Source organism: Pinus tabuliformis, chromosome Q (genome assembly GCF_031772625.1).
Source record: "Pinus tabuliformis cultivar Carrire ecotype Pingquan chromosome Q, CPIR1, whole genome shotgun sequence".
NCBI classification, from domain to species: Eukaryota; Viridiplantae; Streptophyta; class Pinopsida; order Pinales; family Pinaceae; genus Pinus; species Pinus tabuliformis.
The window spans coordinates 1,047,846,988-1,047,873,019 of NC_142296.1; the positions used below are offsets into that span (position 1 = coordinate 1,047,846,988).

The following is a 26,032-nucleotide window of genomic DNA, read 5'->3' on the forward strand; positions in this document are numbered from 1 at the left end:
TGACCTTGCCATCAAATATATGAATGGAGTGTCCTTGCTAGCAAATGTGGACCAAAGACAGCAAGTTTCTCCTCAGCTCCGGGAGGTATAGAACATCATGTAGAAGAAAGTCTGGAAGACCAGGCAGTTTGAGCCTGATGGTGCCAAGCCTTGATGGCTTGAGTTTTGACTTGTCTGCAAAGTATACTACTCCATCAACATTGTCAGTGAATTCTTCAAAGAAATCTCTCCTGAAAGTCATGTGGCAAGTTGCTCCTAAATCAAGCAACCAATCATCTTTCCATGAAGCAAGTGAAGCATTGAATAAGTCTTCAATTACTCCAATGTTGCAATGTGCCACAACATAATGAGCGGACTCGGGTGCTTTACCTTTCCCTTTGTCAGTTGTTTTACCTTTCCCTTCATTTCTTTCCTGCTCAATTCGGTCCCAAGGCAACTTACAAGTGGAAGCATCATGTCCATCTCTATTGCATCGTATGCAATGAAGATTAGACTTTTCTCCTTGGAACTGTCTACCCCCCCGCCTCTAAAATTATTCCTTCCTCTATCCCTTCAGCCACCTCTTCCTCTAGAAGAATCTTGTGCATGATTCTTCTCTTTATGTGCAAGACATACAGCTTCTTTAGAAGATTGAGGAGTTGTCTTCTTCCCAAAAGCTTTCTATCTCTCAACAAACTTCTTCTCAAGGGAGTCAAAGGTAATCTCCTTAAGGTTTCCACTTGCTTGCAATGACTCAAGATAATGTGAATAGGTGGGATATAGTGCCTTGACATAAGCTATGAGAGGAATATCTATCTCAACACCAGTGGCTTTTATATCATGCATAATGGATCTTACTTCTGATGCTAAGACAAGAGGGTTGTCATTTTTCAAAGTGTGAGTCATACAATTCCTTCAATTTCTTTAAAGCTTCAAAGGCATTTGAAAATGGCAAAATATGGCAACTCGCCTCTTCATTTACTGATGTTGCAATCAAGGCATAGGCCTTGTTGTTCTTGTTTTCCCAAATGGCAAGCTCCTTATCTGAAGTGGGCTTTTCAAGTGCATTGTCTCCTTCTTCTTCACAAACCACTTTCCACAACTCATTGAAAATGAGGGTGTGTTTTATCTTCCGGGACCACTCAGGGTAGTTCTCTTTGCTAGTGAGAACTACTCCCACTATAGAGATTAAAGAGTGCATTATGTACCAAAAAAATCTCAACCCAAAGATAAAAATATATGATCCAACCCTCACTACTACTCACACCATATATTAAACATCTCCATAATATATTTACAACATACTTCATAATGGGAGAATGTATGGCTTTAACATAAAAGGAATTATGTATAATGTATGGTCATCATAATTGATACATGTATACCCATTCAATCAATTTTATATGCCATTCTAATTAATATACGCCCACCAAAACACAGATGACCTTCCAAAATAAAGTGTATACCATTTATACACACTTATGGCATGAAATTCCCTACATGGCCTTCATAAAAGAGGACTCACGGCACACCATATAAAATTTTCATGAAGTGCACCACACGATCTTTATAAAAGAGGGCTAAATGCAGCACATCAAATCAACTCTTCATCGTATACCAAACAGGCTTTCATACACATATATGTCATTCAACACACACACTGTTTTCAAAAATATTCAACGCAGTTCTTAAAATCTGTTCGACTTATACCACGGCCTTTAAAAAAATGGCTAATGAACAGTCAAATTACCAACACAGTAATCAACGCATACCATATGTCAGACGCCTTCATGGTCTCAACATTCAATGCACAGAGATAAGCTACAACTCCTTTCAACGCATAGGAACCAGCAGTCACATGCACCGGCAAAGGCTTTAGTGTACAGCGTTCAGGTCTCATATGCAGGAGAGTCTTCAAAGCAGAGATTCAAACTCCTTCTTTTTTAAACACAACAGTTTACAAATCCTTGACACAGCAAAAATACAAGCCCTTCTACAACAGAAAATTGGAAAGTAGGTTAACGCAGCGTCTAAAGCAGTCAAGGCAGAGAGAGGTTTCGACCAACGGGATTTGAATTCTGGCAGAGGGGCAGAGAATAATCACAGGAAAAAAATGAGGACAATGGCAGGAGTTACAGCAAAAACAACTAATATTGGGAGCTGGAGGAAGCTAAAAAAGGGCTGGCTCTGGTACCATGTCAGGCCAGGTGGGTAACTCCAAATGAACTTGTTTATTGCATTACCCATATCATGAATTTATACATGAGTGCAGAGACTCGTGGGATTCCAATTCCAAGGTCTCTTGGTTTGCTCAAATAAATAGTTGACAATATTTACAATAATCCTTTTGGATTAGGTGTGAACATAGTTCATGTCTACGCTTCCTACAATTTGCTTTTGTGGACACTTATTCTTTCATTTTTCCTCTAAAAATTGATTAGCATGGTGCCATTTCTTGTTGCACTTCTAAAAAGTCACATCACTCACATTCTTCACACCAAAATCAGAAGAGGATGTCTCCTCCTCACCCTTCATGGGTCTCCCTTTCTTCCCATGTTTCTTCATCTTCCTGATGAGAGCAATGTCTTGTGCCTCTTCACTTCACGCTGAAACTATTTCCCTCATTTCTTCTTGGATAAAGATATCCCAAAAGCTTATCACGAGTTGGGAGATTATCCTGAGTGCAAAGACCTTGAACAAAAGCTTCCTAATAGTGGAAAATCCATTTCCTGAAATAGGCACTAATTTCTCAGCTTTCTTCTTATCAAGGACAAAGTGTTGATCTCTAAGCTCAGTAATCTTCATGAGGTAACTTGTCACAGTCTCTAAATCACTCATGCGTGTGTTAAAAAAGCTTGTTCTTCAAAAGCACATCCCTAAAATGTTGACACTTCAATACACAGGAATCAATGCCTCAAACATCTCCTTAATCGATTTCCCCACTACATGAGGAATTAGGGGATTCTTCAGAGAGTCCAGAGGAACCCTCTTAGCGTTAGTAACATACTTATTGTGTTCACTGTTGAGCATTGATAGGAGAGCAGTTTTGGTACCCTGGACCATGCCCCATAGATCAAGCTCTTACATGAGCATCTGTAACCTGCACTTCCAAGGCATGAAATTAGAGGCCCTTTCTAATCGGTCACATTCTCTGAGACCTAACATGTTGGAGCTCACCAATCCTACAGTGCCTTGAATCACAACTTACAGAAATCAGCAATCTTTCACAGGTTAAAGCCACACTTCACGAGCATACAAAACAGTTCAACCTTAATGCTTTGAAACTTTGGAATTTAAGATAGGCACCGCAATAGAATACAAAACAATTCAACCTTAATATTTTGAAACTTTGGAATTTAAGATAGGCAACACAATAATTTAAGAATTGTGTTGTCATGAGTAGGATGAGCATGGGAAATCTATGCTATAGAAGATATTAACTCACTTAAACATGAGTCCAATCGAATTTTTTTAACTTGTAAAATGGACAGGTCAGCATAGGCAAGCTGGATCATACAACAAAAATTACACCAAAATACAGTGGTATACCGTTAAAAAAATTGGGTGTTTCAAAAGTCAAATAGTTTACAAATCAACAACATTTCATGCACACAGAATCGTTATGATTAGAGTGTGAAGGCAATAGACTAGAAAACATCACCTGGGAAGGAAAGATATCACATATGCAGGGTGTGTGTAATTCACAAAGAATAGAAGTCCAAGGTGTTAAGGACAAAGGGTGTTCATCAAAAGAGTTAGTAGACAGCTGGGCAGGTGTGTAGAATTTATGACAAGGGAAAAAAAACAGAATTGTTATTGTGTTAGAAACATGTAAAGAACTGTGAGAAGAAGATCTAGGAAGCATGCATTGCCGCTTGGAGTCAACTAGTCTAGTGCGCTAGGGGAACCATTGACATGTGGGAGGATAGATAGGTAAAGGATAGGATAGGTAAAGGATAGCGAAGGAGTAATATTCTTGGGAATATTACTGGCAAGGAGATAAGACAACATAGGGTCAGCCATAGAGTTGGGATTGTCAATTCAACCATAGTGCTGGGAAGCTATCGCTCCTAGGCAAGCATTGCCTAAGGTTTCAAAGTTCAAGTTTTTAAGTTATTTTCACTTTTCAACAGTAGAATTTGTTTTTCAAAGTTGTTTGATTAGGCAAGACCAGCATGAAAAATAGAAAAATATCAAATTCTTGGAAGTATGGTAAGTGGAAGCAAGCAAATGTTTCTAGGCTTGAGACAAGTGACTAGTATTTGAGCTAAGCATCTCAAACCATAGAACAATGTGGTAAGAACTTCATTTTCAGAAATGTTCTTTACGTTGCTAGTTTAAAAGAAGTCATGAATATGAGTACATGAAAACTTTTTTCTACGTTGATCTATGGTTTGTTGATCCTTTTTCACTGTCTATTAGCCCCATGGATACTTCGTTACAATCCTTCCCTTGTGGTTCTCTTTAAGAATTCGACAACACAGAAATATAACTAAACGTGCTATTATGGAGGAGGCTTAGCAGAGGGTTAGGGTAAAACCCTAGTGTTTTACTGCAGCACCAACTTTCACCAACTGCAGGCACCCAGACAACCGACAGTTCCGTTCCTCCGTTTCCTTCGCAGCTGTCTCCATCTGCCGGCGGTTACCTGTTTCCAGCATGGGCGATGTCATGGAAATTGAGGAGCTTGATTACACCAAGGACCCTTTTCCCGACCGAGTGATTTTTGGTAACCCTAACCCTAATCCTCCGGTCTCAGGTTCACCTCTTCCGTCCATTACTGTTTCATCTTGTACTGCTCCGGTGGTCTCTTTCCCTGGACACGTGCATCTTCGCTCGTCTTCGGGTCATTATCTATTGATTCTCCTGCTCTTGATTGCCCTCCTTTATCTTCGGGAACCCTACACATACTCACTGCAATTTCGCCGCCCTCGCCCTCTTTTGAGCCGAACCCTCCAGTAAACCACCTCCGTCCATCGAGCTCGACTTTGTTTCCGGCACAGCCTGAGGAAACCCCAGCATCTTGCGGCCAAAACCCTCCCATCTCTGCAAATTCTCCGTCGGGTTGTTTTGAAACGCCTGCGGTAAAGGTCAAATCAGCGACCCATCTGCCTCAGGACGGGGTTGTCTCACTAGACCCGCTATCGGATCATCCATCTGCGCCGCGAACAGGGAAGTGAAAAACTAAGTGTGTGAAGGCTACTACAAAGGACATCACCATTCGATTTGGCGAAGGTACTGCTATTGGGGAAGCCGTTTATATGGCAAGTACAGTGCTGGTTGGACATGTCCGAGGCAGGGCATACTCAGCGGATAGACTAACCCTGTGGGTGCGAGAAATTTGGGGGAGCATGCTCAAAGATCTGCCAGAGGTGCAGGTACTTCCTAGGGGTTGGTTCGCACTTCATTTCGCCAAAGGAAATTATACAGACTTGGTCCTGGCTAGGTATTGGCATATTGAGATGGCACCGGTTCTTCTCAAGAGATGGAGCCCCCTTTTCGACCCGGAGTGGGAGCAGATTGGGGCAGGACCTCTATGGGTTCGCTTGCCTGGACTCCCTTTGTAGTACTGGTGTGAGGAGGTTTTCGTCAGAATTGGGAATGCCCTTGGCACATACCTGGACCATGATAAGACCTTCGTTCAATCTAAGAATCGAACCCTAGCTCGCATTCTGGTCCACCTGGACACGCGTGAAGGTCTGGAAGAAAAAATCACTCTACAATGGGGGAAATACACTCGGGTGCAGATCCTGGACTACGAAGGAGTCCCATTTCGATGCAGAAGATGTCACAAAGTGGGGCACATCTTCAAGGATTGCCCACTAATCAAAAAATCAGAGGATCCTTCGAGTGCACCACCTACATCAATGGGGCCTGCTGCATCTACTCAGAATCGCACTCCTGTATCGGCACCTCTGGCACCTGTTCGCAACAGCACTCCGAGGACTGTAGCAGGAGATTGCAGAACGCCATCGCCTCCCTTAACAAGAGCTCGTGCAGCTGCCGAGGCCGCAAAAACTTCGGGTATTCCTCTGTCCTCTCACCCTTTCTCTTTTTCATGCAGCTCTCCTCTTGATTCATCTGCCATCAATACTTCTGTGGTTCACTGTACTCTTGCACCTACACCTCCCACCATCGCCACCACTGTTCCATCCATACCTCCCTCACCGACCATCTCATCCTCTCCATCCTCAGATGGGATGAATCCACCCCATAATTACAACCTTCGCTCCCGTTCTCACATTGATGGTCATCCGTCTCTCCTCTCAGGATTGGGACTTTCCCTTCCTGGTTCTGTCATACATTCATCCCGTGGGAGGAAATCTCATCTTTCAATAGCCATTCAAAGGGTTGGGGCAGAGGTTGCCTCTGGTAGACAATCCACTTTGGAAGGGGTTCTTAGAGCACTGAATACCCCGGGCAGGGTTCCCCCATGAAGTGCCTCTCATTTAACTGCAGGGGCATGGCTAGTGCCTCCAAAAAACTAGCCCTGCGCAGATTATTTGAAGTTGAACCTATTGATATCATCATGCTGCAAGAATCCCTGGGCGAGGCCGAAATTATCTCCAGAACACTAGCCTCCCTCAAACCTGGATGGCAATTTTTCGCCATAGATGCTATGGGGCGATCGGGGGGTTTAGCCATAGGGCACAATCCTCGCACCATCAAAGTGTTAGCATCCTGGGGAGGATCTGGGTTTATAGGATTGGATATCTTCTCGGCGGAGCTCAGACTGAACCTTAGGGTTATCAATATATATGGTCCATGTCAACAGAGAGAGATCTTTTGGCAGCACCTGCTCAATCTCTCGCTCGTATCTCCAGACCACATAATTCTCGGGGGTGATCTCAATTTCTCCATAGGATTTGGGGAATCTTGGGGATCTCAAGCTCAAGTGGACACTTTATCAGGATTCATGACGAACCTTTTGGAACAGCACAATTTTGCAGATGTCCCCATGAATAAGCCACTCCCCACTTGGAGAAACAGAAGGGTGGGAGAAGCAGCTCTTGCCAGGAGGTTAGATCATTTTCTAATAAAGGTCCCCCTCTTAAATCAGCTGCATCACTACAGACAATGGGTGGGTTCCGGGGGTATCTCGGATCACTCCCCCATATATCTTGAAATCCTTGGACCCCATCCCAAACCCAAAGCTCCCTTCAAATTTAATCATGTTTGGCTACAGGACCCTGGATTCATCAATCTGGTCTCGGATTTTTGGAAAGCCAATCCTATTGCGAGACATGAATCTTTAACAAAGGGTTTCTGTCATAACCTGACCCAGCTCAAGCACCTCTCCATCACCTGGGCTAAAGAGAAAAATTAGAGGGAGGACCTCACCTTAACTCAGATTGAGTCAGAATTATGTGCACTGTCAGATGACCGCAACCTGGGGTTTACATCTGCAAATGAAAAAGCTCACCTGATCGAGCTTGAAAACCAAAAGGCAAGGATTTTGAAGGAGAGAGAGGAATCATGGCGACTCAAGAGTAGGGCTATCTGGTTACAAGCGGGAGATGATAACACAAAGTTTTTCCAGAATTATGCTAAAGGTAGAAAAGTTTCCAACACCATTTGGAACTTACCCCTACCTGATGGGGGAGTAGCAGACACCTTCAACAAACTCTCCCAGCTTGGCACCTCTCACTTCAAGCAACTCTTCAAATCCCCACCTGGGTCTAATCTTGTAGACATCATCAATGTTGCTGGTCATTTCCCTCTTTTTGTAAACGAAGATGAGGCAGAAGAGCTAAACTCCCCTGTTACTCCTGGCGAGCTTGAAGGGACTCTGAAATGGTTCAAAAAAGACAAAAGTCCTGGACTGGATGGATGGTCGATCGAATTTTATCTTGCTTTCTATGAACTCTTGGGGGATGATCTGTTAAAAGTTGTGGAAGAGTGCAGAACCTCTGGCACCATATACAATGTTGTCAATACCACTTTCATTGCCCTTATTCCAAAATCAGATTCCCCCTCCTCCTTCAATGACTTTAGGCCCATCTCCCTTTGCAATTGCCTGTATAAGATCATTGCCAAAATCATTGCAAACCGTATCAGGCCCATCCTCTCTCGCCATATAGCCCCTGAACAGTTTGCTTTCCTTGAGCATCGACAGATTCACGAAGCCATAGGTACGGCCCAAGAGGCTATACATTCGATCCGGACCAAAAATCTAAAAGGAATCATCCTAAAGATCGACCTGGCAAAAGCTTTTGATCGGGTTAGTTGGCTCTACATCAAGATGCTGCTTATCCATCTTGGCTTCCCCCATGCTTTCATCACCTGGATTATGGCATGCATCTCCACTCCAACTTTCAGTGTCCTCATCAATGGATCTGCCTCCCATTTTTTTCATGCCGAGAGAGGACTCAGACAGGGCTGCCCCCTCTCCCCCTTACTCTTTCTGATTGTCATGGATGGGCTCAGCAGATTACTTGCACAAGCTAAAAGAGATGGCAGACTCTGTGGCCTCAAGATAAATGACTTCTGCTATCTTACACATCTCCTTTTTGTGGACGATGTACTCATTTTTCTTGATGGAAGCATTAGAGACTCAGTCACCTTCTCAAAAGTCCTTTCCCTCTTCTCGAAGGCTACTGGCATGCAGGCTAATCAAGGGAAATCCACCATTACTTTAGCCCATACTTCCATCCATGAGTCTCGGTTTGCTCAGCACCACTTTCCTTATTGTATCTACCCCCTTGATCGTGGATTCAAATACCTGGGATTTTGGATCAAGCCACTCGGTCAAAAAATAGCAGACTAGGTTTGGCTGGTAACCAAGTTGGAAAAAAAGCTCTCAAATTGGTGTCATAGATACTTATCCAGAGCAGGCAGATTGGTGCTCATTAAATCTATTCTCGAGGCCACTCCTGTTTTCTGGATGGCATTGGCATGGATTCCCAGGAATATCCTCACCCGCCTTCAAGACCTAGCTCTTTTTGCACAAGCCCTAGCTGCAAAAATGGGCTAGATATTATTGACAGGGCAGAATCTATGGACCTTTGTCTCCTATTACAAGTACATTTGGCCTCTCCCAATCATGGATTGGGTTCGCAGGCCTAGCTGGCCAAGAACAGGTATATCATCAGTTTGGAAGGCTCTTCTGCATTCCTTACCAAGCATCTGAAACAATCTTGTCTGGAGAATAAATGATGGATCAAAAGCTCGCATAGGACTGGATCCCTGGACTGGGGGGGGAGGAAGATTTCAGCTGCCAAGAGAACTCGTTCAACACCTCAATTCACATGATATAAAGGTCTTTGCACACATAGCTGATCAAAGGAACACCACCATTTTCTCACAAGGATGGAAATCTGCCCAACAGCTTGATATTCCTCCTCAATGGCATCGGGAGTGGCAAGAATATATAAATGCTTTGTGTGAATCTCACATCTGGATTAAGGAGGGACCTGACGAACTTGTTTGGTGCCTGGCAGAGAATGGAATTTATTCCCCAAAGGCCGGCTACCTCAGTCTCATTTCGCACAAACATCCTGAGCAGACACCAGAGTGGTGGAAGAGCATCTGGAAGCTTGGTTCTCCCCCGAGAACAAGACTGTTCTTTTGGTGTGTTCTCAGGAACAAGGTCCCCACGAGGGAATCTCTATCACATCGCTCTTTCCAAGGCCCTCACTAGTGTGTATTATGCAAAAAATCTTCTGAATCGACAGAACACTTATTTCTTCATTGTGAATCTCTGAGCAATCTCTGGCAGATTGTCTCCTCCTCGATTCATCTGTCTGGAAAATGGGAGGGTGAAAATATTTTCCGAGCATGGGAACATTGGTGCAATCTGCATCGAGGTACAAAACAATTATGCCTTCCCCTACTAATACGCTGGCATATCTGGCTGGCCCGAAACCGGATTATATTTGATGACAGAGCAACTAGATGGACGCATATCTCGGCCCAGATTATATCTGCCTTTCACGATCTGCCTGAGCCCTCCAGACCTCGGTCTAGGAGACCGCATGCCCCTGCTCCCATTGATAAAAACACTCCTGGGCCTACTTTGACGGTGTTGCACAGAACCAAGGATGTGGCGGCGGTTTCATTCTATATCTCTCTGATCAACACTATTTTAAAGTCAAGATGGGGCTTGGACATGGGACAAATAATTTCGCAGAACTTATCACTCTTCGCCATCTGCTGCATTTTTCACTTGGTCATGATTGCATGGATCTAAACATTTATGGAGACTCAAAAATCATTATTAACTGGTTCAATAATATTACTGTTTGTCATGCACATACTCTCAGTAATATTCTGGATGAAGTAAACATGTTCAAAGCACAGTTTAATTCTATTTCTTGTCAACATATTTACAGGGAACATAACTGCAGTGCTGACGGGCTTTCCAAGGAGGCCACGATACTTCCCCGAGGAGAGTGGATGATACAGGAACAAAGGGGTACAAATGAGTACCGATACTATCACAGGCCATACAATGATCAGACTTATCACAGGGCAGAGAGTCCCTAATTTTTGAGTTTTCGTTTTTTGGTGAATCATGCACAGACTATACATATGTATATATTTATTTTCAGTGTTTATTTTGTTTTTATCTCCAGACCATACAGAAAGGACATCACCCTACATGGTGTATGTAAATTATTGTAGATAACAGCTATGTTTATATTTTTATCAGACAAAAAACCGAACACCCTGCGTGGTGAAGAATGATACATGCATCCTTTTTGACAAAAACTGAGCACCATTTTTTATTATGGCTCACAGAGATGGCTAAGGGCAAGTACAGCATATGCTGAAAGGCATCTACTACATGTAATTTTTCAATTATAATGAAAGATTACGATTTCTTCAGTGGAAAAAACTAAACGTGCTATTACAAAGACCATTAAACATTTATTGCACATTATGCCCGTAAGGCTCTGTTCAATTCCTTTTCCAAGGTTTAACAGCCAACGAGCATCAATGGTGTAGATTCAAGGATAGAAACCTCAAAATTAGTGACTCTGCTAAGAAGGAAAAGCTTGAAAGAGTCGTTGACAGTTAGCTTACCTCGTCTGTCATCTCAAACCCGAGAGCCCTGCAGCCAAGATTTGATGTTAACAAAATTGTTATCTATATCAATGTTAAGGTTAACTAGAGTAACACTGTAATGGTATCTATTCTCCCCATAAAGCCAAAATTATACAATCATACCTCATTGCAACATTCAGCTCCTTTGCATCTATTGTACCTGGAATGAAACATTTTTATGAGACAAATCCAAGCCAAACCATGAACAAATCGTTTGCTATAAATAGTATCAAAATCAAATCTAAGGCCATACCTGACCCATCAGTGTCAAATAATTCAAATGCCTCCTTAATCTCTTGTCTTTTTTGCTCAGACAATCCATGATTGCGGCCTTTGCGCTTCTCACGCCTTGAAGCTCCGACACCGAGTCGAACATGTGATGACTGTTATATCAAAATACATAAATAACAGATTCATTTAAGTAACCTTCCAATTCAAAAGAGAAAAAGAAAAATCCCCTTCAATGACCAGACACCCAAGACATGATTCATGTGTTGAAGTAATACCCGCTCATAAAGAAACATATGAGTTACATTCTTATTCAGCAAGGCTAAGTTCTTAGTGAAACGAGTAAGAGAACTATAGTTTCAAAGAAACAAAGCATATGGTATCGACTTTAGCATGCTTAAATGGAAAGACAGCCTATAGATCCAATATCCCGGATATACTCAACAAGGATCTAAGTAAAAAATTTGGAACCTGCAAAAGTGCATATCCTTGTATGTTTTCTCATCAATTGCGCCCATCAGAAACCAGCATGAATCACGAGAGAAAAAGATTATAGATTTATAATGAACCTAATTTTGTGTTTAGTTCTAGCATTATGTTGTCTAGCATAATGGGCATTAGGTAATTATGCATTATTAGCCTGACACATAATTGGGAGGAATGCAATTTGTGATGTGATATTGGCTGGCATGTAAGAAGAGACTTCAAATATATCATCAGCTCCATTGCTAAGAGCACCCAGGTCCAACAGGAAGACCAGGAATCCTGCCCGCTATATTGTACTAGTGTAAATTGTATATATGTTATATCACAAATACCCTATCTGTGAAAGATATGATTTCTCTAACTAAACAACTTATAGGAAGCATGCTCTCTCATTGTCATCAAGAGGGACAAAAGCTGTCACACAACCATTTACGAATGCTAATTTCTTTAAACCCAGTTACAAATTTATTGTCTCAACAAATAATCACAGATCTGAAATAAACAATGCTTTCTAATCTGATTTGTAACAATAAATATTCTAGGTTTTTAACCAAATAAACAGCAGAAGCAAAAAATACTCTAAACCAATCACATGCAATCACATGCAACAAAAAATAACACAGATATACCCTGAAAACCCCAGAGTGGGGAAAACCAGCAAACGTTAGGCCTCTTATTCAGCCTCAAGAGAAATATTTCCATACAGCAGTTACACAAGAATTTGTTTGCACAAATACCCAGTGAAATATCTCAGCCCTATTTCTCTCACTCAACTCTTGTACACCCACACGCGCAGCCCAACAAAAAACTTCTGCGTACAAAGAAACTTGGCCTTTTGGCCAAAGAGAAAGCTTGGGCTCTCTGCTGATCTCGCTCTAGCTAGCTAAATCAAGCCTTTTCGAATGTGCATTCCCCTTTGGCTCTCAACAGTTGAGATTATATCTCACTTTACCAAGATCAATGGCTATGACATAATTTGTCGTTAACTTATTTTCCCTTTTTATAAAAAAGTACACAGCAATTAAATTTCTCTCTAAAGTCTGGATTTAGAAAATTCATTAATAAACTGTCATAGGAGATAATTAAGGTGACTCGTTGCATGTCATGGCACTGATACATGCAAAATCACCTTCCCAGCTACAATCTCAACACTCCCTCTTAGCGAGGAAGGTGTTCGGCATAACACCCAACTTATCCTTGAAGAATATAAATGTGCCTTTCATTAAGGCTTTCGTCAAGATGTATGCAACCTGCTCGTCTGTGGGAATGTACTGCAGCGTTACTGACCCCTTCTACACACAATCTTTGATGAAGTGGTACTTGATCTCAATATGCTTCGAATTGTCATGGAATACTAGAACCTCAAAGAGTTTAATACAACTCTGATTATCACAGCGAATGACAGCCAGATTCAACTCCTGATCAAAGAGCCCAACAAGGAGTTTCCAAAGCCAAATAACCTCGCATGCTCCCATACTGGCAGCAATGTACTCAGCCTCTGCAAAACTCAACATAATTGACGTTTGTTTCCTATTGTAGCAAGAGACTGCTCATGATCCCAAAATAGAAATTGCACCCAAGAGTGCTCTTCCTGTCAGTTGTATTGCCTACCCAATCCACATCGCTGTACCCCTCCAACTTCACTCCATCTTGTTAAGTGTACCTCGGCCCATACTCTATTGTACCACAGAAATATCTCAGAACATGCATTGTAGCTACCCAATGCACTCACTTACACTCTACCAGGAGGGGCTTGACTTAGTTGTGGAAGAAAAGAGAATCAAAGGACAAATCTTCTTGGAATAGAATGCAATGATCCAAATGAGGTCGCTAGACAAGGGAAACCTAGGGAAAGAAACAATCCTCGAGCTAGGGCTTGTAATATCTCAAGATACCAATGTCGAAATTTCCTGAAATTTGGAGGGCCTGAGGAAACCCCAACGTAGTAGTGTACAAGGGATTGAATGTTGACCTAGGTTGTCATTGATGTCAATATGGCAATATTCTGGATACTAGAGGATGACATGAAGCCAAGGGGATGCAGAGCAGATTCATGAAGAGACAGGAGCAAGGCCATCAGGAAAGCCAAGCCATAAGCAAAGAGGAGCTACCTAAGGAGGCATATCAAAGCACACTACAAGATATTAGAGCAAGAGAGGCATTCACAGCAAGGAAAGCCATACCAGAGCAAGAGGAACGCTCCCTGTAATATACATATCGGAGCCAAAGAAGAGGAGCAAATGGAGCAGACAGACTTATCGGACCGAGAGGAGCCAAGAGGAGCCAAGAGGAGCAATATATAGAGGAGGAGCAGATGGAGATGAGAGGAGCAAACAGAGCCATCGGAGGAGCTCAAGAGGAGCAGATGGAGACAAGAGGAGCAGACAGAGCTACAAGAGGAGCCACACACATATATATAATATATATATATATATATATATATATATATATGCGAACAGAGTTAGAGGAGCTGCAAGAGGAGCACACAGAGTTATCGAGGAGGAGACAGAGCCACAGAGGAAGTAGACAGAGCTATCGAGAGCAATGTATGCCACAATAGGGTTATATGCATGCAAACAAGCCTGAGGAGCCACAATGGAGACGAGAGGAGCACACAGGGTCATCAGAGGAACAATGCATGCAATTAACAGCCATGGGAGCCATATATATATGCAATATATATATATGCCAAAGTAGAACAGACATATATATGCATGCATTTAACAGCCTATCGGGAGCCATATATCCATGGGACGCAGCAATCACAGTTATCGGAGCAATAGTGCTTAAGGAATACTGTATCGGAGGCGGAAGACTTAGATATATATTGCTTAACACTATCGGGCTTGTAAAACTATGCATATATGTGTTTAAACATAGAGATCCCTCGAAGGCGGTGAATTCCATTTCCGCAAAGAAATGGCGAATAAACCATTAAACGGAACATTGGGTGGACGTGAATTCTTATTAAGATTGGTCCAGACCCATATCGGGTCCGAAACCAATATCGCATCGGAGGAGTGGAGCCTTTCGGAACCGCCGAAGTGTATGCTCCGAAATCCCGAAGCCGAAGTATTATAAAGTGCAGCGGATAAGGATTTCGAGTCCGAAAAGAACCTTTGATACGGCTACATGGGAGACCTCCGATATCCCGAAGCCGAAATACTATAGATTGGAGTTAATGGGTATCGGGTCCGCAAAGGCTTAGACTGTACGCTCCGATAATCGGAGCCGAAATATTATAAAACAGAGCCTAAAGCAGCGTTGGGTCCGTAGACCCTTTGTATTACAAAACCGCCGATGCGAACCTGCCAAAATGACGGACCCGAAATCATTAAGAAGCAGAGTATAAAGGGCCGTCGGGTCCACAAAACTATCGCATCACAAGAGGCCGCGATAACCCTGATATCCCGGACCCAAAGTCATTATAGGAAGGGATGTAAGAGGTGTCGGGTCCGCGAGGGCGTCGGGGGTTGGAGTCAAGTGGTTATTGCGATCGTCGAACGGACGGACCCGCCGATAAGTATAGAGGCGGGTGTATAATATTTGGGATCCGCATATGTGAACTGGAGCGGGACTTACGTGTTTTCCCGTGTATTAATATATGTGCATGTCTGCGGGGCTTTAAAGCTTAGCCCGATAGTTAACACAGCGGATGGGTGGTGGCTTCCGATAGTATTAAAAGCGCCGATAAAAAAAGGTGGCTCTGATTCTAAAGTGTGGAGGCAAAAATACTGTAAGGAACAGTCCCGATAGTGCGGGAGACCAAATCATGGCGATTATGATTGGGATAAGATGTGGCTATCTGTTAAATGAAACAAAACCCTGTGTATGCCTGCTATTATTGTCGAAAGGACGTGGCTGTCCGTTAAATAATGCCATCCCTGTGTATGCCCACAATCATTGGCAAAGCAGCGTTGTTACAGTTTTAGCCGAGAAGATATGTTCTCCGGTGGATTGTTTTGGACCTGGCCATTGATTCAACGTGTCCCGTGAGCATGAATAGACAAAGGAAACGGAAATTCGGGAAGCCGAAGAAGCAAGCAAGCGAAGAGGAAATGACAGCGAGCGTTGAGGAAGTCTAAGAGGCCGTGTAAGAGGAAACGAATGGACAGAGGCACGGGAATGCATAAAAACAGCAAGAACAGAAGACTGTGGTTGCTGTTGTTGTTGCAAACAAAATGAGAATGTGAGATAGCAGAAGCAGCAGCGGTGAATGTTGTTGAAGGCTGTTGAACGCTGTGGAAATAAGCTGGAGGAGACAGAGGCAGCGAGAGGATCCAGCAAAACAAAAAGAGGGTCGCAGGGCTAATAAGACAGCAGACAGTCAAAGGGGAGAAGCAGCTAGCAGAAAACATAAACTTGAGCAAGAAGTTGTTCTTTATGCAGAGCTTAGTGCAGCTAACAATAGACTGACTAGAGTTGTGTGAAGACATTATCAGAGAGCATGAAGGCTATTGGAGACTATGCATTGGAGACTATGCGTGGGCAGTGTGCAGAGGTATGAAGACTCATCCATAAGAAGACATGGTTGTCATTGATACTGTAGTTTGGAGATAGAAGCTGTAAATAGACAGAACTCAGCAGAGAAGAGTTCTGAGAACAGAAGGATAGGAGTCCTTGGGGTTGGTGCCTCAAAAGTGAGAAGAATAGGAGTCCTTGGGGTCGGTGCCTCAAAAGTGAGAAGGATAGGAGTCCTTGGGGTTGGTACCTCAGAAGCAAGAAGGATTGGGGCTGGTGCCTCAGAAGTATGGAAGGATTGAAGTCCTTGGGAGTTGGTGCTCCTAAGTCCAAGATTGGTGTCTTGGCAAAATAGAGTTGGTGCTCTGGAGGTTGGAGCCTCACCAAAGTCCAAGTTGGAGCTTGGCAACTGATTGTGACCATCTATAAATTGTATTTATTTTACTGCACAGTGATATTAATAAAAGCATTTATTCTTGCTGTTCTTTTTGTGTTCTGAATATATATGTTTTAACTGGTAAAACAATAGTGGGAAAAAGAAATACTGATTCACCCCCCCCCCCAGTATTTCCAACAATTGGTATCAGAGCCAAGTTCCTTCATTCAAAGCTTAACAGCTTGAAGGTTGACTCTTAGAACACAAATGGCGAGGTCAAGGAAGAAAGTCTCCAATCCTCCTAAGGATGTGTCTCCCTCTACTACTAAAATAGAAGACAATGAATTTAAGGAGGCTCCAAGGCTCAATGGGAACTTTAATATATGGGAAGCAAGAATGAGGAATTTCTTACAGACTCAAGGCATTGAAGTCTGGAAATCAGTGATTGCTGATAGCAGGATGGATGAGGAATCCAAGGAGTACAATGCAAAAGCAGTAAAGGCAATCTTGAATGGGCTACCTGATTCTGTAAAGAACAATCTAGGAAAATGTTCATTAGCAAAGGGTATATGGGACAAACTTCATGACCTTCACTCAAAAGGAGCGTTGACCATGACCATCAGTCAAGAAGATGATGGAAATCTAGAAAGAAATCCAGAACCCATCATGGAAACTGAACATGATAATGATGATGTCAAGGCTAAAGCAGACTTAGAAGATGAAGAGAATGAAAAAGACTTTGTAGAAGAACTCCTCGCTCAACTTATGACTGCCATGGAAGAGATTAACAATTTGAAAAAGAAAAATGAGAAACTTAAGAAGATAGCTCCAGTTGGTGACCAAGATCAAACAAGGAAGAAAGTTGATCTCATCAAGCTTCAAGTACAAGAAAAGGATGAAGAGTTTGCCAAGCTTAAGAAGGAATATCATAAAGCAAAGAAGCAGGAAGATATATTGAACAAAGGCACAAGAGAGTGAACAAACTTGAAGAAGAAATTGGTCAGTACAAGGTAGAGGTCTCCGCCCTTAAGTCCCAATTACAAGAAGCCAGGAAACAAGCACAAGGAGCTGAGAAGGAAATGGAGAGCAGTCAAGCAAAGAATGAAGAAATCTTCAAAATGAACTCAGATATCATCTCCCTTAAAATAGTAGCAGCTGAAGCTACTCGTAGCAAGGAAGAAACTGAGGAACAACTTGCAAAGAAGAATAGTGAGTGTGAAATACTGGAAGAAGAGATTGTCCTCCTCAGGAAAAAGGTTGAAGGAATGAACAAAATCATGAAGAGCTCTCAGGCCTTGGATGACATGCTCAACTATCACAGATGTCCATATGATAAATCAGGCCTCGGGTATGCAGGTGAATCCTCAAACAAGAATGAAAATGCTTCAAACAAAAGAGATATAAAGAAGACAGAAAGAAATGGTGATGCTCCCAGTTCCAGCGAAGGCAAGGAGAAGAATCAAGATTACAATAGAACAAATCCTGCTCCAAGAAGAAATATAGATGATGACAAAGATGCGAGAAGCAATGGTTATCATCAAAGGATCTCAAGGCAGAAAGGCTTCAGAAGTACATCAAAGAAACCTCCATCTCCTAGGTACCAAAGTTCATTTTTTGGTTATTGTTATTCCTGTTCAAACTTTGGTCATATGGCAAAAGACTGTAAAGTATACCATAAAGATAGATGTTGTGGTCCCCAACCATCTCATAGAGATAGATGTTATAGCCTCCGACAACCTCCAAAAAACAATTTTGCAAGAAGAAACCATGAATTCTTATTCATGTACAATGTAGAATGCCTCAAGTGTCATAACATTGGTCATATGGCACGAGATTGTAACTTAACATGGGCTCTTACACAAGCTAGAACTATGCAAAAGAAGAAAGTTACACAAGTATGGAGAAGGAAGGAAATACAATCCGAAAGTCCCTTGAGTTCTTCAGCCAACAGCATGTGTCATTGGCCTAAATTTTGACAATCTAAGCATTTTATAAGAAGACTCTGCCAAGAGGAGATGATGCATACAGTTAGGGGGAGCCTATCATGTTCTCAGGAGCACTCCATTGAAGCATATGATCCTGTAACCATGCTTTGGACTGTTGTTAAAGAAATAGGGCAAACAACCATGGTGTTGTTATGATAGACGTTGAATGTATTAACTCAGAAATTAAATGTGAGAACAGATAAATTCTGGACACTGATAGAGGCAGTCTTCAAACAAACAGATACATCTGGAATGGAGTTTGAAGTAAGAACAGCTAGCAGCCTATATCAAAACTGAAGCATTGCAAAAAGATGCAGATCAACAATTGTATTTAAAAGACAGTCACAGATTGGATATCTGAATCTGCAGAGATATGTACAAGAACGCAAGGAAAAGATGGCTCATAGGAAGGAGAATGTTGTGCAGTCAAGCATAACTTAAGCTGATACAGATCACTTAAGGAATATAGCAACAGCAAGGCACAACCCCTCACATTTTTGTCCAAATGCAATGATGATTGAATACTAGATGGCAGTAACTTAAGGGGAAGCACAAAGACACAAATAAACTCAGATCTGAAGAAAGACAATCTCAGTAGCAGTCTCTCTCTTGATTCGAACTATGAAGGTCTCTCAATTCTGCCTATGGAGACATCAATATGGATTGAGCATGAAAGCCTGGACTTGGACACTTGTGTATGGCCATTTGCAATCTGAATGAAAGCATTAAAGTAGAGCATCCTTAAGCATTGTTGAAGCCATGATAAAGCAGTTCTGAGACATGAAGATGATAAAGCATCAATCCTTCTATCTTGAAGAAGAAGAGCACTATGACAGGGGGAGTCACAGACCCATGAAGATCTACCATTCATGAAGAATAGAAGCAGTTTGATAGGGGGAGTCCCAGAGCACTCCTTTGTCATTGATGTCAAAGGGGGAGAGAAGAAGAATATTGCCATCAATAACAAAGGGGGAGATTGTTGACCTAGGTTGTCATTGATGTCAATATGGCAATATTCTGGATACTAGAGGATGACATGAAGCCAAGGGGATGCAGAGCAGATTCATGAAGAGACAGGAGCAAGGCCATCAGGAAAGCTAAGCCATAAGCAAAGAGGAGCTACCTAAGGAGGCATATCAAAGCACACTACAAGATATTAGAGCAAGAGAGGCATTCACAGCAAAAGCCATACCAGAGCAAGAGGAACGCTGCCTGTAATATACATATCGGAGCCAAAGAAGAGGAGCAAATGGAGCAGACAAACTTATCGGACCGAGAGGAGCCAAGAGGAGCAATATATATAGGAGGAGCAAATGGAGATGGGAGGAGCAAACAGAGCCATCGGATGAGCTCAAGAGGAGCAGATGGAGACAAGAGGAGCAGACAGAGCTACAAGAGGAGCCACACACATATATATATAATATATATATATATATATGCGAACAAAGTTAGAGGAGCTGCAAGAAGAGCACACAGAGTTATCGAGGAGGAGACAGAGCCACAGAGGAAGTAGACAGAGCTATCGAGAGCAATGTATGCCACAATAGGGTTATATGCATGCAAACAAGCCTGAGGAGCCACAATGGAGACGAGAGGAGCACACAGGGTCATCAGAGGAACAATGCATGCAATTAACAGCCATGGGAGCCATATATATATGCAATATATATATATATATATATATATATATATATGCCAAAGTAGAACAGACATATATATGCATGCATTTAACAGCCTATCGGGAGCCATATATCCATGGGACGCAGCAATCACAGCTATCGGAGCAATAGTGCTTAAGGAATACTGTATCGGAGGCGGAAGACTTAGATACATATTGTTTAACACTATCGGGCTTGTAAAACTATGCATATATGTGTTTAAACACAGAGATCCCTCGAAGGCGGCGAATTCCATTTCCGCAAAGAAATGGCGGATAAACCATTAAACGGAACATTGGGCGGACGTGAATTCTTATTAAGATTGGTCCAGACCCATATCGGGTCTGAAACCAATATCGCATCAGAGGAGTGGAGCCTTTCGGAACCGCCGAAGTGTATGCTCCGAAATCCCGGAGCCGAAGTATTATAAAGTGCAGCGGATAAGGATTTCGGGTCCAAAAGGAACCTTTGATACGGCTACATGGGAGACCTCCGATATCCCGGAGCCGAAATACTATAGATTAGAGTTAATGGGTATCGGGTCCGCAAAGGCTTAGACTGTACGCTCTGATAATCGGAGCCGAAATATTATAAAACAGAGCCTAAAGGAGCGTCGGGTCCGCAGACCCTTTGTATTACAAAACCGCCTATGCGAACTTGCCGAAATGACGGACCCGAAATCATTAAGAAGCAGAGTATAAAGGGTCGTCGACTAAGTTGCAGGAAACGTGGCCCTAGGGGGCGTTTCTCCAGGGGAAACGAAACGAAACGCGTTTCCGGCCGTACGACCACGTTTCCCGAAACGGAAACGTGGCCGTACGGCCGGAAACGCGTTTCCAGGCCGTACGGGCCACGTTTCCCCCAAAAAAACATTTGTTTTTTAATTTTTTTTTTCTAATGTAGATCTCTTACATTTGTTTGCCCTAGTGTTGATATGCAGTTCATGGTAATGTTAAATTCTTAAAGTAAAAGTGATATTCTCCTTTATTTTTCATTTTCATCCTTTTACTTAAATTTTTAACATTACCATGAAATGACTCAGGATGTTTGAGAGTGGTTTCGCCGTCATTGGATTTCATATGGAGAAAGTAGAATTTTAGATCTTACTCAAAATCCAGCAGACTTATTTGTTTTTCAGGATTTCAGGATTGGGGGGATTTCAATGTTTCCATTGGATTTTATCATGTACTAGGGTATGGAACTTGTATTTAATCGAGAGAACAAAGCCCTCTATGCAGGGGAGACTCCCAATAATCAAGAGAATGTAGGGTACTAGGGTATGAAACTTGTATTTAATCAAGAGCACTAAGGTCATTCGACTATGTAGGAGGAGACTCCCAATCAACCACGAGACAAAAAATTAGAAATTTCTCGTGGCTGATTTTGGATATTTCTATTTTCATTATGTGATTATTCATGAGTAAATGTGATGTAAATTTAGATACTTATAGTCTATGCATTGACAATTGACAATTTTATCATAATGTAATAAATTAGAATGTATCATATATGCTTTATGATTGCACATATTTCTTAAATTCCTAATATATATATATATATATATATATATATATATATATATTCGCGTTTCCCCGTTTCCAAAATTTGGGGAGGTCGCGTTTCGTTTCGCTTCCCGTTTCGGAAACTCGTTTCCGTTTCCCCGTTTCGTGCAACTTAGGTCGTCGGGTCCGCAGAACTATCGCATCACAAGAGGCCGCGATAACCCCGATATCCCGGACCCGAAGTCATTATAGGAAGGGATGTAAGAGGTGTCGGGTCTGCGAGGGCGTCGGGGGTTGGAGTCAAGTGGTTATTGCGATCGTCGAACAGACGGACCCGCCGATAAGTATAGAGGCGGGTGTATAATATTTGGGATCCGCATATGTGAACTGGAGCGGGACTTACGTGTTTTCCCGTGTATTAATATATGTGCATGTCCGCGGGGCTTTAAAGCTTAGCCCGATAGTTAACACAGCGGATGGGTGGTGGCTTCCGATAGTATTAAAAGCGCCGATAAAAAAGGTGGCTCCGATTCTAAAGTGTGGAGGCAAAAATACTGTAAGGAACAGTCCCGATAGTGCGGGAGACCAAATCATGGCGATTATGATTGGGATAAGATGTGGCTATCTGTTAAATGAAACAAAACCCTGTGTATGTCTGCTATTATTGTCAAAAGAACGTGGTTGTCCGTTAAATACTGCCATCCCTGTGTATGCCCACAATCATTGGCAAAGCAGCGTTGTTACAGTTTTAGCCGAGAAGATATGTTCTCTGGTGGATTGTTTTGGACCTGGCCATTGATTCAACGTGTCTCGTGAGCATGAATAGACAAAGGAAACGGAAATTCGGGAAGCCGAAGAAGCAAGCAAGCGAAGAGGAAATGACAGCGAGCGTTGAGGAAGTCTAAGAGGCCATGTAAGAGGAAACGAATGGACAGAGGCACGGGAATGCATAAAAACAGCAAGAACAAAAGACTGTGGTTGTTGTTGTTGTTGCAAACAAAATGAGAATGTGAGATAGCAGAAGCAGCAACGGAGAATGTTGTTGAAGGTTGTTGAACGCTGTGGAAATAAGCTGGAGGAGACAGAGGCAGCGAGAGGATCCAGCAAAACAAAAAGAGGGTCGCAGGGCTAATAAGACAGCAGACAGTCAAAGGGGAGAAGTAGCTAGCAGAAAACATAAACTTGAGCAAGAAGTTGTTCTTTATGCAGAGCTTAGTGCAGCTAACAATAGACTGACTAGAGCTGTGTGAAGACATTATCAGAGAGCATGAAGGCTATTGGAGACTATGCGTGGGCAGTGTGTAGAGTTGTGAAGACTCATCCATAAGAAGACATGGTTGTCATTGATACTGTAGTTTGGAGATTACAGTGAAGCTGTAAATAGACAGAACTCAGCAGAGAAGAGTTCTGAGAACAGAAGGATAGGAGTCCTTGGGGTTGGTGCCTCAAAAGTGAGAAGAATAGGAGTCCTTGGGGTCGGTGCCTCAAAAGTGAGAAGGATAGGAGTCCTTGGGGTTGGTACCTTAGAAGCAAGAAGGATTGGGGCTGGTGCCTCAGAAGTATGGAAGGATTGAAGTCCTTGGGAGTTGGTGCTCCTAAGTCCAAGATTGGTGTCTTGGCAAAATAAAGTTGGTGCTCTGGAGGTTGGAGCCTCACCAAAGTCCAAGTTGGAGCTTGGCAACTGATTGTGACCATCTATAAATTGTATTTATTTTACTGCACAGTTATATTAATAAAAGCATTTATTCTTGCTGTTCTTTTTGTGTTCTGAATATATATGTTTTAACTGGTAAAACAATAGTGGGAAAAAGAAATACTGATTCACCCCCCTTCTCAGTGTTTCCAACATTGAAGTCTTTTGAAAAAAATATGCTTTTTAAAGTGATCCCTTATGGAAGGATTAGTGCCTTGTCCTTTGGAAGAGGTTTTACCCAATCAAGGAGGTTGTCAAGCAACTTCCTATGGCATTAGGACACGAGAGCAGCTACTCGAGATCTTTATACTTCGATATGCAATAATTGATGACTTATCAAGATGTATTTTGACAAAATAATCTCTAGGAACATTCACCCATTCACACATGGCCCATGCAATGATGCAACGCTATAAAAGATCAAAATTCCCACAACTTCGTACCAGAAAGCAGTAAATTTCAGACTTGTATAGCGAAAATCCCAGCAACATTCATGTGACAAAGTAAATAACATGAATTAACACAAAAAGATTACTTACATGTGCAAAAGAGGATATCCAATCATCATATTATGCCAATAATGAAGCTCCAAGATAAGAGAGTGATATCCAAACATCAAAATTCATCCATAACATCCAAACTCCTCCAAAAGGGATAGCGAAAATCTCACAAGAGCAAATAATCTAATCCAAGTAATGATGATCGAGAGAATGCCTCTCTTCTATTTATACAATCCACTAAAGGATTCAAATGGCCTAATTTGGACTAATAATGCCACTAAAATAAAATAATGTGCATAATAACAATGCTTTTGGTGACAAACCCACCAAAATATCTCAATAACATAAGAATAAGCCTCTCAAGAGGGCAGAATGATCAATATATGAGCCATTGGGCCTCTGAGGAGGCCTAATGAAGTCCAAGGGGTGCCATGATGTAATACTGGACTCCAAACATAGTGGACAAGGGGTTAGCCCCTTGTTTTCTAAGCAAGAACCCGTGGTGCTCCCAAGTGGGTGTAGGGGCACAAGGACATCCTCATGGGTCTCCAAGTGGATCGAAAATGCTTGTAGACCATCTGTAAGGGCTAGGATGATGACATAAGCTCCCCCTCTGCAGCGGGAGACATCCTCTGGACCCTAGAACATCTGCCAAGTGCATGGTCCATGTGTGGAGCTGGTTTTGTGAACCAGGTGCATAATCCTAATCCAAAAGGTGGAACACGAGCAATCAACGAGTGGTGTTGGGGATCCATGAAGTACTCTCTTCTATGGTGGAGGCTTGTTGACCACTCCATGTCAACTACCCATAGTTGTACATTTTTTCGCACGTGGATTTCCATCATGTCCGAGCACTTAGATGATCCACAAATTCATCATTATCAACTATATCTACGCTGGAGTTTTGTAAACCCATTATGCATTTTGTAATGTAAATGATCCTAGTAAGACAAATGTATGTATCAACCTAGGTAAATTTAACTTTCTGATGATGATTTCTATCCTAGGAGGTTTTTTGTCTCACTAATTTTTATAGGTCCCCAGCCAAGAGAATATTGGAAATTTCAAGATATTCTGGACCCTTGGGCCATAGTAGTTAAGTCAAAGTCAACTTTTTGAGACAATTAACTCAAAATAATCATTTTTGAGTTAATTAAAAGGAAATTATAAGTCAAATTCGAATTTCCTCAAAAAGTAACTTTATTTCAACGGTGATGATTAAAGATCATTTGATCTTCAACAACGGTTGAAATTGCTTTGACAGGGATCAAGCCAACTAGCCGTTGGAGAATTTCTATAAATGAGAGGCCTCTCTCCATTATTTGGATCCGATTTCTGAATCGTGTAATTGCTCTAAGAAAGCTCTTGTAACTTTTTTTCTGGTTTATAAAATGCAAAGACTTTGGGGTTTCAAACCGTGGTGTTCCTCTTTCAAATTTATGTGGTAATATTGTTCTTAATACTCTGTTGCTTTTATTTGTATTTGCTTAATGATAGCCTTTGAGGATTGATTTGTGCACAGGTATCTTGCACAGCTTTCTGGGTTATTAAAATATCATTTTGATTTGATAGAGGTTGTAGGTATCTCTATTTCTTGGTGATTTTATGGTCATTTTGAATCTCTATTATTCTAACAATCAGATCTAAGTGTGCAGAAGTTATCATTCAAGATTTGGGCGTTTGGAGAAGTCCTCAACTGGACCAATTGATTCTCTGATTACAGAATCTAAAGAGCCTAATATTTTAAATTTTTGAAGTCATCTTACAAAATATTTTATTTGCAGGGTTTTTCTTGGGCTTGTACCTTTATTTAAAATTTTCAGTTTCTTTATAAATTTGTGCAAAATTGTTTAAAATCTGGCTAATAGAGGGCTTTGATCTGTAGATCTGCTAGATCTGTGAAATATTATTGTAGATTTGTAAATATCAAATTTTTAACTTATTGGGGTTTTGGGTATTTCATATTTCTATATATACATGCTTTGGGGTTTTTTATCTTTTGTTTGTGAAGGAATAGATCTGAAGATTATAGGTGATTTTTGTGGATTTTGGAGACAGATCTAGGCCCCAGAGGGAATCTCCATTTTGTTTGCAGGGTAAAGAGAAATTTCAAGAAGA

General features: G+C 41.8%; 1 protein-coding gene across 1 annotated transcript in view; it reads right to left on the reverse strand.

Moving 5' to 3' along the window:
- Positions 1-26,032, reverse strand: part of LOC149223094 (putative calcium-binding protein CML13) — an 81,013-nt gene that overhangs the window by 13,677 nt on the left and 41,304 nt on the right. The window contains exons 2-4 of the mRNA XM_089385757.1: positions 11,279-11,408; positions 11,149-11,185; positions 11,005-11,032 (exon numbers count right to left, since the gene is read on the reverse strand). Of these exons, the coding sequence (XP_089241883.1) occupies positions 11,005-11,032; positions 11,149-11,185; positions 11,279-11,408 (195 nt within the window). The remainder of the gene's footprint in view (positions 1-11,004; positions 11,033-11,148; positions 11,186-11,278; positions 11,409-26,032) is intronic.